The sequence below is a fragment of the Pararge aegeria genome, chromosome 13, assembly GCF_905163445.1.
Source record: "Pararge aegeria chromosome 13, ilParAegt1.1, whole genome shotgun sequence".
Taxonomy (NCBI): Eukaryota; Metazoa; Arthropoda; class Insecta; order Lepidoptera; family Nymphalidae; genus Pararge; species Pararge aegeria.
The window spans coordinates 872,604-884,691 of record NC_053192.1 but is presented as its reverse complement, the minus strand read 5'-3'; the positions used below and the strand labels follow the sequence as shown (position 1 = coordinate 884,691).

Below are 12,088 nucleotides of genomic sequence, written 5' to 3'. Positions count from 1 at the left end.
TTTTAACAAGTCCAAACTAATGACCTGGAAATTGGAATTTGTCAATGAGGGTGCAATATGTCGCAAGCTGGCTGATTTAGCCTTATTGTGGAGAGCATGGGGTTTGTCATTATCATTAAAACCTGATAATAAAAATCAATATCTATCAGTGTTGTTCACCTCAGTCTGCCATTATACTGGAGCTGTGCTGTGTGTTAAATTGTGAAATGATGTTGGAAAACAGCAACCAACTGCAGAGTTTCCTGCCAGCTTCTTTTCGTAGAATCTGCCTTTCAAACTGGTGGACACATACTTGATGTTTCAAAAGTGCTTTTTAATTAGGCCTACTTGAAATAAATTAACATTGAATTATTAAATTTTGGAAGGGTCTGAGCTATTTCCCACTCAGGTTGGATACTGGAATGCATGATGTTTGTCTACAGAATGTTTTTAAGGCAATTGTAAACAATAAGTACTACAACGTCTGAAGTCAAACTTCTTTAAAAATATACTTCTTCAAAATTCTCAATGAAAAAAAATGACAATATTTATTACTTTTTATGTACTTAATTAGTAAAACAAAGGTCACAGACAGTTCGGTAATCTTATAAACAGAAATTTTACATTCAAAAAACAATATTATAATAAAAATTGTAGGTACAGCCCATCCGGACCACTCAGGTGTTATGACATGCTGTCAATCAGTGATGCTCGCATTGTGGATGTGATGGCAGTAGGTTTAGCATCGTTGAGCTTGAACACACTCTCTATAACAGAGATCTCTGTAGATGTAGTGTCCATACCACAGAAGGCGCTCCAATCATTTACAACCAATCCTGCAGCAACTACATCACTACCTAAAACAGAGAATAGCACTTCATTAAATAAAAGGATTTATTCAAAACCAAACCCAGACAGAAATAAACTGCCATACCAGACAAGGCAGTATATTTTTCACATTGAGAAAGTTGAGTTAGCTGTGATATTTTTTAAGGATCTGGATTTTTGAAATATAATTTTTACTATATTATATACATAGGAAAAAAATTATAAACATTTAAAGGTACATAAGAATTTGCCTGTTTTAAGCATATAATTTTGATTTATGTAATTGGTATCTAACTTTTCAGCTTTGTACCAGAAATCAGAATCACTACACAGAAGGTATAGCTTATTGAGCAAAACTTTATATAGTCAGCTGTATATAATAGTAATAGATAAATAATAAATATACTACGACAATACACACATTGCCATCTAGTCTCAAAGTAAGTGTAGCTTGTGTTATGGGTACTCAGATGACTGATAAATATTATTATAATATTAATAAACGCTTATAATATTCAGATAAACACCCAGACACTGAAAAACATCCATGTTCATCACCCAAACATGTTCCGGTTGTGGGAATCGAACCCACAGCCTTACTCAGAAAGCTGCCATTGTTGTAGTTGCTTTTTTAATAAATCCCATGCTTTTAAGAAATTATTATGTGCATTTAAAGTGATATCCTATTATATTAATCAAAGTCTGGGTTCTGTGGCATGTTGCCCGTCTTGCCACCCTATTTTTAGTGAAGCTCTATATCCTAGAAGGCTGAACATTGGTATGGACGATTTAGAATTGTGGTTAGTTCTTAATAAATTGAATAATTTTAATTACCTCTGTTGACTGTACCAGCTACTAATGGTACTTGTAATAAGGACGAGAGCTCGTCTTGGTCCTGTATGGTAGTTTTGGGATGCACCATCCCTCCTCTGTTGGTCAAAGCTGTGTACGAGCCCACCAACACGTTGCCAGCCACCGTTTGCCTAAACACTTCGACGTCCAATGTGTCTGCGAGAATCTCTTCTGTGTCCTTGTCTAAGTCTGGATGTACGAGCGCGACGTAGTCATTACAAGCGATGACGTTACCGAGCGCACTCAATCGTTCCTCAACCCTTTGCACTTTGACGGTGTCCGGTAAGCTGTTGCGTATATGCTGCAGCTCGGTATCTGTTGTCGAGGAAGGTACCAGTAATCCGTTCTTGTTGGCGACGGTCATCCTGCCAATAATCCTGCAGCCGGCGATGCTGATATGCACCACGGGTATCGTGTCTGCGAGTTCCGCCTCGAACACGCTGTAGAAGTTTTCCGAGCCGCCGATAGCGACAAGGCAATAAGAGTTCGTCAGTTTACTGAACACTCCCACTTCGTTATTATTCTCGAATTGAACGCGAACCGCCATGATTAATTTATTCCTTTAGAAACAATGCGCAGTTTCAAAAGATTTCACAAGTTATTTTGGTTTTCACGTGGAGAAAACAAGGCTTAATCAATGGCTTTTTTGTTTGTCAATGTCACTTTGAAGTTTTTAAATTGTTTTTATAGCTGTCATTTTGTGTTTCTCTATGTTGCGCAATAAAAAGCGTTCAAATTATGGACCAGTGTAAAAATCTAAATAAATGTATTACTTGTAGTAATAAGTATTTATGAATTACACCCATGAATGACAAAGTAAATGTTAATATTCAACGTTAAAAAGATTAGACACATATTTCTGACAAGACGATTAAATTAAGTGTCGCTTCAGTCAGACAATCAATTACTGAAAAATATGAAGTGATTGATGGGGTAAATTTTGGGTACATTTTTTACCATTAAAATGTTTCCGGATGTGCGTCAGTGGTGCAATGCATAATTTCGGTAACCTGTATCGTCTAGTAGAAACTAATGAGGTTCCATGGTTTCCTAGCGATACAATTCAAAACCTGAGGCGGCCAGTCTTAACACCCGTGGTTTATAGACCAAATATCCAGCAAACCTTACAACGAATAAACTTTACATTCCATAGATCTTGCAGCATTTCTAATTTGATACAAGTAGGTAATACGTAGAATTTATATAGGATTTGGGTTGACCCTATTAACCAGTATTTGATGATGCCATTAATTAATAATAATAATTAATAAAACAATAAAATTTGTAGATGGTTAAGCCGTAGCTAGATTGATTGATGATGTTCGTGTCACAGCAACGGTCACAGATAAAAATTGGTTTCTTTTGGTTCTCCCTAGTTTTTCCCCGTGTTAAATCCGATTCATCGTTATATCATTGTTACATTTCTATAGGAATGTAATTTAGCCGAGGGGCAGACGCTCCTTATCTTCAGGGGATCCAGGAGTTCAGACAGCCGGGTGACCATGAGCATGTCCGTGTCTAGCTGTTCGTCACTTCAGATGCCAGTAAGCTTACTAGAAATCATTACTGTAAAAATAGGCACTCAGCTAAGGGTGACGGTGGGACTAATTGAACGGTTGGGTGAGACGCAAGGACACTAGGGTTTTATCCTCAGATAGAGACGCTTGCGGTAACGGAAGACATCAGGTTTATGCAGAATGTGGGTGTTGATAAGTAAAGTAAACAAATCCATATTTATTAGCCAAAAAAGTACGACGCTGAAAAATTTAATAATAAGCTATTTAAAAATGACAAACACCTACTTACAGTCTTTATTTTAATCAGAGATTACGGATAGTTTTTGAATTATGCCGTTTACAATATTTCTATGCCAAAAGTAAGCTTAAATGGCGATAATTCATCTCTTTTGACAAAACTCATAGTGACCGGCGGCCAGCAACCATCTACCAGCAACCAGCTTTCAAGGAACCCAGAAAAATAGTTTTAGTCTAGATAACAGTTTCTCTTGTTTTTCCTTTTCAGCCAAGCGCAAACATTCTCAATTCAACTGTTAACCGCGACAAGGACTTCCGTACCACTGCTCAACAGACTGACATCAGCTGTCGCTCTCCGGAAATAGGCTCCCCAGGTGTCTTCTCAATCTATGTTACAAAGATTATTTCTTGCCTTTTTTATAAACATTCCGCAATCAACAAACAAGACAAAAATGAAAAAAAAACGTTTCAAACAAAATTCCTCAGCGTTCCTGGTTGCCTTTCTTGAAACGTATTTTTCAAGGCCTAATTAAGTAGGTAGGTAGCTCAAATAAGACAAACCTTCTAAGTTGTATAGAAAACCTACCATAAGTTTCCCAGGCATTGTATAATCTTCTGAAGTACGGTTCGTAAGCTTCGATACTCTCTATTACAGTACATCTGACAGAACGCGATGAGCAGCGACTAATCCGCGAGCGCATTGCTGATTCCCTGACGTTCTCCTCTCCCGCGTCTTCGTTACTGCAGCCTACTAGGCGCTCTCTGTCCATCCTTGGTTCGGTCTGTGCTCTGCTGCTTAAGAAGCAGGTTTGTAGTATCACCCTTACTTAATAAATTTGTGACGATCCCACTGTGAGTTGTTACATAAAAGGCAAACTTTTAACACCTTATCACTATCATGTGTTTTTACTGTCCCTTTATTCCCTATTTCTTTGTGAGAGGAGGCCACGTCGCATAGCATTATTCAGATGCCATTTTATATGGTCAAAGTTACTTTTGTATATATTGCGGAGACCATAACAAAATTGCACGTGCAGCACTGTACAAATATGAACTAAAACAACATCACACTTTCTCTATACTTTTTACATTATGAAGAGATGGTAAATAAAGTAGAGCGTTTGCCGCCGTCAACATTTCTCTCTCGTCAACGCTATATAATATAATGAAATGAGTCTAAGGGCGGCCTTGAAATTAAATTTTCGATTATCGTCTAAATATACTTTACTTCAAAACTGCTCATCTAAATGTGGATACAAAACCGAATAACCAGGCTTCCGGCGCAAAAGAGGTGCCGAGCGTGACCGGCAGCCAGCGCTCGGAGCACATCTGCCGCATCTGCTTCGGCGGCGCTTCGACGGAGCGGCTGGTGCGGCCGTGCTCGTGCCGCGGCACTATCGCCGCCGTGCACCGCAGCTGCCTGGAGCGCTGGCTGCTGCAGGCCGCGGCGTCGTACTGCGAGCTGTGCCGGCACCACTACGTCGTCACGCGCAGCCACAAGTACGTGCGCTTCCAACCGTGACACATTGGCTTAGTTGGAACCTTTGGCGAAGCTCTGATGTCAGCCATTATGATGAGGAATGAGCGATTACATGTTGCTCCAATGGCGTTTGGCAGGCTTCGCGTTAGCGAAGCCTGCCATTGTTGTTGTGGAAGTTGTTAAACTTCCCCTGGAAGAAACACCATTGTTGTTGTGGAAGTTGTTAAACTTCCCCTGATTTTGGGTAGGTAAATCATTAGCTTCGCTGATTCAGTTCTAAATATCGGAGTTTTTACTCTTTTCCTCCATTAGGGCTTTGCAAATCTGATGCGATTTCTGAGCAATATGCTTACGTTAAAATAAATGGAAATGTTCAGTTCGGATTTGATCATATCCAACGACATTCTGTTCCGCTCTTTAGTCTATAAACTATTCAGCCAGGTAATTAAATATTCTTGTAAAGCGGTCAAAGACCGATCGAGGCATACTTGTCAGCTATGCCGTCACTGGAAATCCAGTTATTCATAAATTCTAAACATTTTGACCGGACAGTAAAGTCTAGTTACCGAACGGACAGGACGCAAAATTCCGGTACATTTTTGGATTGCCGGCCATCCGGTATTCCTAGGCATATCCAGTAATTGCACCCAATGCACGATCAAGCCGTGTCGAGACCAGTGTACAACGCAGCGGCGATTCGCTCAGGTGGTCCTGGGCGCGCTCGCTGCTGGAGTGGGCGCGCTCGGGGCGCGGGCGCGCGCTGGCGGCGGACGCGTGGCGCGGCGCGGCGCTGGGCGCGGCGTCGGTGCTGGGCACGGCTCGCGCGCTGCACGCGTGCGACGCGGCGCTGCAGGCCGGCGCGCGGCGCGGCGGCGGCGTGGCACTCGCCGCCAACCTGTTCTCGTCGCTGCTCATCGGCATCATCGGTGAGCTTCGCTTTTAATAAGGATGGTCATACAGAGGTCCGACGAAGCCGTCTAGACAGAGCCATCGTGTGGTAAGTAGGGAGCAAATAAGGATCCTTACTGGTCTATTATATAACTATGTATTTAATATGAGTTTAATATGCGCTTTAATTGCCGTAGGTAGGTACTAGTGTAACGGGCAACGGCCAGCTATCCAAATGGAGTAGTAAGAATAGATGGCACCATCAATGACACCCATGTACGTAAGAAACGAGAAATGACACAGCCTAGCAAAGATTTTGTGGAGTACCCTACTGAATACTAAACCGATATATAAGAAAGGTAAATACCTTTCTTATATTAACCTATTCTGATATATTGAAGTAGATTCTACACACAAAAATATTCGGCAGAACCAGTGTGTACGTTTATAACGTTGAATTTCGTCATAATTTCGTATTACGGATTTTTTTATTTTGTGGTTCCGTTTCTCACTATCGACTAACGAGTGGCACCCAGTTTTAATAGCTGTGATCTCGCAATATAACCAGCTACGAAGCTATTTCCCATTGCTGAGCCATCCTCTCTCAAGCTACATAACGTGTTGCAGGTGCCCTGAACGGCCTGCTGACCACCTGGATGCTCCTCAAGATTCAGGAGCACCAGATGTCGTGGCGCGCGTGGCGGGACAGCACGCTGCACGTGCACGTGGCGCTGGGGGACACCACGCCCACCCAGAGCGCCGCCTCACTGGCCACCGTGGTCGGGGATTCGCCCTTCTCTACGGCAGACAGATCCACTAACATTACCGATCCTTTTATGGTTGCACTACCCTACACATTCCCGGAACCTTGACAAATTTGTCAGTCAATCTAAAAGCTAAACCTACATATAGAAAATTTCAGTGAGTTACTTTAGCTTTAGGTAAGTTCCATGACAGACTAAACTAGTAAAATTAAAAGAAAGGACTGGACCAAAGGAATTATTAAGTGCAAGAAGTTATTAGAATTATTAAGCTTAGGTTCCTAAGAGTTGAGACCTAATCGCTGTGTGTTGGTATTAACAAAGAGTTAATCCTTCAATTTCAATTTGAAATATTGTGGGAGCACTATTGTGTGGACATAAGACTAAACAATGTCCCAAATGTTTGTATATCTGATTATATCAACGGGCGCCTTCATAGTGCTATTGTTTGCGGTAGTGCTCGCTCAGCACTTTACAAGGACGATTGCAGCCCTTTGTTAGCATTTAAACAAAAATTTTATTTAAACCAGAATTCCAGAATGTACATTACTTTCTTAGTGAGCTCATTCACTTGTTACTAGACCTCGTAAAGGCCAGCCAACATGTTCAGACGAACCAGAGTTCTTATTCTTGTACCGATTGACACTGAACAGTGTGTAATTGAAAATGTTGTTGTACGCTCGCAATCTGTCTAAGGCAAGTTGTTTTGAAATATCGAAAAACTACTCGTATGTCTACGTAAAATGGGCAGTACCAGCTGAATTTTATTTCACAGATGTTTCGACCAGGGCGCTGGTTGCAAAATTGAAAACTAAACTAAGCTTCAAAAAGTTAATTAAATTCTATTTAACTACAAAATTTATTTAATCCTCAATACGATTGGAAATTTGAAATTTAAATGAAACCTTTTTATTAAATTTATGAAACTGGAAAAGAAACATCGATTAAAAATTGTTAATCATAATATTTTATTTCATTAAATTATAATATTATCAATATAAATTAGGCTTTAAATTATAAGTCAATTATATAAAATTATTTCAGTAATAGACAATTATTTCAAGCATTTAAATATAACTTACTGTCAAAATTGTAGTAGAATATTGTTAAATAATTTTCGTAGCTTATGACATTCGAATCGTAACCCCCTCGTAAAAGCGATTTGACAGATTCTTTATTTTAAAGTGTCATATTCGATGTCATTATAAATGCTTGTACCGCGAGGTTGTGATTTGAACGTCACAGAAATCAGAGGCCTGCACAAAGCGACATGAGGATGCATCTTGCTTATGTAAATAAATAAGTGAAGAACATGCACTCTTGGAAGCTTACAGTGCGTCGTATTTAAATATATTTATAGCGAATATAATACCAAATTAACGGCTATTACCTACAAATACAGATATCTCTGGAAATAACCGTAGACTGAGAAAACTATAAACTTATCACGTGTCAAAAGGAGACAGATGTAACATATGTTGTCCGTCATTTATTGCATTACATTTCATTTTCAAATAAGTTTTCAGGTCGTAAACGAAACTTTAATGCGTCAGCGTCGATTGATTGCTTATCAACGTGACAGGTTTGTTGACGACTTGATCAAAGTGCCTATCGATGTCAAATATTACTTACACCTCGTCTAAAAGAATCACCGTAAGCGATTTTGTGGGAAAATATAAATTTCATATATCATCTTTGTCGTCACAAATGTCCGTTACGATTTTAATGTCACAACATTGAAGGTCAAGTTATCTATTGATTTCTCAGTTTACGGTACAAACTGTTAGTGAAACTTACGGGCTAAATATAAAAAAAATCACATACATCTTGAGATTATAAATAAATAGGAGGAGTGTACGAGACTGCGCGGAGAAACGACGAGTTGGGCGAACTTGATAAACATCTGACAACGTAACAAACAATAACAACACACGCACTAAACGAAAGATGATAGACAGAAAACGGCCGCTGAAATCTGCCCAACATTAACTGCAATATAAATTTTAGGTATTGATGATCGATGATAATAATCGGTGGTATTTGACGATGCGGATTAGCATAATTGCGTGCTAACTAGAAAAGGCTTTGACAGTTTTGAAACCCAAACCACTTAACTTAATATGCATCGTCCAAAACGCTAACACACTTGGCGTTGTGATATGGACTCTGTAACAACTAATAAGACATGGCGTTAGCAAGAACAGACCGGAATAAATTTAGAAGTTGTACATTTCCAAAATTGCTCCCGATTTTTAGGGCAAAATGCCTAAGTGTAACATAACGATACTATAGCGTGCGTAACGTAACATGAAGAGTTACTTTTAGGATTTAAAATTACTTTTCTTTTCGCAAGTTGACAATTTTATACAGTTGTATTAGTTTCAGTTTAATCAACACGTTTGTTGGCAACGGCTTCGTCTAAATATTTTTCCTTTGGTGCGTGTAACATGCGCTCTTTGGACTCACTAATCTTCCACGATACATATTTGTGACCTAAACGTTCGACTATTTGACGCTCTAGCTACTAAACACTGCGAGAGATCCTCGAAGGCATTGATACTCGTAACTGGAGTTTGTGACTGTGTATGAAGCTCCTCATGGAGCTGCGTCAATTTGATGAATCATTTAGTTACGATTTCAATGTCATGGAGAATCGTTATAAACGGGAAAACGTTACTTTGCTACTCTATTTCTACCCTAAGTAGACAATTCTATAGTAGTATCGAGACACAGGATACTAAACTAGTAAAATGCAACATTAGAACGTCGGGATATTTAGTATCTAGGATGAGAACAATTAAATATAACAAAATTCTAATGTTGCATCTTCATTTGTAGGTTGATAGAACTGACCCGGTATTACCAAACTAACCAAACATTTTTGACTTAAGTCTTTAGTTTTTTTCAATAGCAAAAATCTGCTATAACTATATTCCAACTTTTAAGTCTATTATAAATTAACCTTCGACTTTCTGATTCCGAGATTCCGTTATTTTGACAAGGTTAGTTTACTAGTCAGATAGTCTCAGTTACAGATGACTGACGCTCTTATACTTTTTGATAAAGTCGGAACGTATGGCAGTCTTGCAGGTCCATCGATGCATTGGGAAGGACTATAGGATGTACCTTATTGGTGGCAGTTTCGTTAGTTTGGTAGTAAACGGGCAGTTAAAAGTAGCATTTCCCCGTCCAGTGCGGGACACAGCGCTCAGCGCTCGTCCTTGAAGCGCCGGTAGATCGACTGCACGTAGGTGAACACGCACTTCCAGTCCGGCTTACGCATCGACACCATGTCGTCCACGTCCAGCAGTGGGTAGATGCCCGCCTTCTCACTGGAAAGGAGAGCGAGAATTTGGTTCGAGGATTTCGCCGTGGCACTACCGACAAAGACGTGCAGCGATTCAGCGTAGCTTGAAAGATTTTCGGGGAATGGGTTAAATAAACCTAACTTAAATACCCCTAACATTATAGCCCGCTACCATCTTTATGAGTGCATCATCACTTACTGTTTTATTTTTAGATAATTTAGATCCACACACTTATTCAAAATCATTCGAGTCAGATACCAGTTCAAAAAATTCAGAAATAACAGTTGAACAGAATGGAACTTCGAAAAGGATTTGTCTCGGGAGATATTCTGTAATATTGCAAATACAAAATATCACAATGGGACTATCTAAGGCAGACTATCTAAATGGGATATAGTAGCCTGAACAAACCTCGATTTGAACAGATTGAATTACTACCAACGTTATCAGCTTTTACTGTTAATAAGGAGGAAAGTAATATCGACATCGCAACTCAAGTTTGTTCACGTCTTGATTCATGTTTATAAACCAATTACCAATACCAGCCTTCTGTAGGGCACGGGTCTCCTCTGAAAATGAGATGGAGTGCGGATAAATAGACTTTACATACGTCTGAGAATATTGTCGAGAATTCTCAGGCAGGTTTCCTCCCACTGTTTTCCTTTAACACTAAAGAAAGTGATATTATATATTCCTAAAATTAAAACATATAACTTCGAAAAGTCACAATTTACGCAATTGGGGATCGATTCCTCCAAAAGCGCTGCCGCAGCTCTCTGCTTGCACGTCTTGCTTAGTATGACCTGGAATGAAAGCAGCGCACTCACTCAGCAACTTTGAAGGCGAGCGTGAAGTTGTGGCGGCGCTTGTCGGGCGACAGCGCCGCGTAGTCGAACGCGTCCGGCAGGAAGTGGTGCAGCAACGCGCAGAACGCCAGCCCGTCCGCCCAGCTCGTCGAGAAGTTCTCCAGCTTCACATTCTGCGACACAACGCATGAGCCTCAACACATGCTTCCGTAGCGGCAGGAAACCCATCACTGCCTTCTACAGAGCCACGGAGCCGACAGTTGAACTTAAATCCTCCCAATGACTCCAAGCTACCTCTTAATCTTTGCTAATATTATAAATCCGAAAGTATTTTTGTTCGTCCTACCACAAAACTCTAATTAAGCAACCAGTCAATTTGATTTTTGGCATAGAGTTAGTTGGATCGGCGAAGAGTAATATAAGCTTTTTATCCTACGAGATTTTTAAAAAACCGTAATAAGCACGGACGAAACGTGGGCAACAGCTAGAAGTTTAATAAACTACAAACGTGGGAAACAATGAAGCCGACATCGCATCGTACCAAAAGGAACCAACTAATCAATATCCAGGTCCTCTACAGATCTGGGAATATTAATCTCTAACGTTCTAATCTGAGGCTGATCCACTGACTTATTATTAATCATACCTAGAGGTCAGTGGGATAATCGTATTTTATATTATGGGTTGTCCTTCCTTAGCCTTACTGTCTTCAAACATTTTGCCTATTTGCCTTTTACGACAACTACATAATTATTAGTACTTAATTACGGTTTACGTAATTGTAGCACTTTTGCTAAAACAGAAATTAAGCAATTGACAGAGTCAGGAATTTTAGAGAATAGAATATTTATACCTTGATTATCTGACAACTTAAACTGCACTTCGAGGATCTCAATTTTTTGTTACCAAAACTGATAGATACGATTGACAAAAGAACAGAGTCTATACACATTTTAAAAGAAGCTTTAAAAGCAACAGTGACGCCATAATTTTTTCAAATGCAGCCGACCAAACAAAGTTGGTACGTCAGATTCTGTATCAAAGACAAAGATTTTTACGTAGCACATTATATCGTGATGTAAGAAGGTAGAATTCAGGGATTAGATCTATTGTGTCTATTAAATTGTTATTAGTTATTGGTCAGTCGAATTCTTGTGTTTCTAAATGTTGAACTAATATTTCTTGTTTTATTCTGTCTGAGCTACTTTTTTAAGATGAAAAAAAAACAGGATCTTAACAGAAAACGTAATATTTACAGAGATAAGGGAAGCTTTTTGCCTGGTGTGGTGCTTTTTTATCCGTGGATCATATCATTATTTAGAGGAGCAACAACACAACAACACATATTTACAAACGGATATCTCTCCACAATGTTTTGGCTTACGTTGCCTTTATAGTGGAAACATAAAAACAAACAAGTCATGCACTGTAC

At 39.5% G+C, this 12,088-nt stretch overlaps 3 protein-coding genes across 7 annotated transcripts in view; 1 reads left to right on the top strand and 2 right to left on the bottom strand.

Moving 5' to 3' along the window:
- Positions 1-508: 508 nt before the first annotated feature.
- On the bottom strand, positions 509-2,305 carry LOC120628991 (eukaryotic translation initiation factor 6). Its single transcript, XM_039897700.1, has 2 exons — positions 1,642-2,305; positions 509-836 (listed from the first exon to the last, which is right to left on the bottom strand). Exons 1-2 carry the CDS (start codon positions 2,204-2,206, stop codon positions 664-666), a joined length of 738 nt encoding a protein of 245 aa, XP_039753634.1. The 5' UTR covers positions 2,207-2,305; the 3' UTR covers positions 509-663.
- Positions 2,306-2,551: 246 nt separating this feature from the next.
- On the top strand, positions 2,552-7,253 carry LOC120628846. Its single transcript, XM_039897483.1, has 7 exons — positions 2,552-2,840; positions 3,090-3,203; positions 3,682-3,787; positions 4,069-4,220; positions 4,687-4,913; positions 5,599-5,819; positions 6,409-7,253. The coding sequence occupies exons 1-7, from the start codon at positions 2,634-2,636 to the stop codon at positions 6,651-6,653; spliced, it is 1,272 nt and encodes a 423-aa protein (XP_039753417.1). The 5' UTR covers positions 2,552-2,633; the 3' UTR covers positions 6,654-7,253.
- A 1,048-nt stretch (positions 7,254-8,301) lies between these two features.
- The window catches only part of LOC120628842, a 98,004-nt gene continuing 94,217 nt past the window's right edge, over positions 8,302-12,088 (bottom strand). For 3 of the 5 annotated variants that reach the window (XM_039897473.1, XM_039897475.1, XM_039897474.1), the window contains 2 exons: positions 10,678-10,829; positions 8,302-9,874 (listed from right to left, as the gene is read on the bottom strand). In XM_039897473.1, the coding sequence (XP_039753407.1) occupies positions 9,751-9,874; positions 10,678-10,829 (276 nt within the window). In that variant the 3' untranslated portion in view covers positions 8,302-9,750. Of the gene's footprint in view, positions 9,875-10,677; positions 10,830-12,088 lie in introns of those variants that run through there. The other 2 variants (XM_039897479.1, XM_039897476.1) reach the window with 2 other exon arrangements.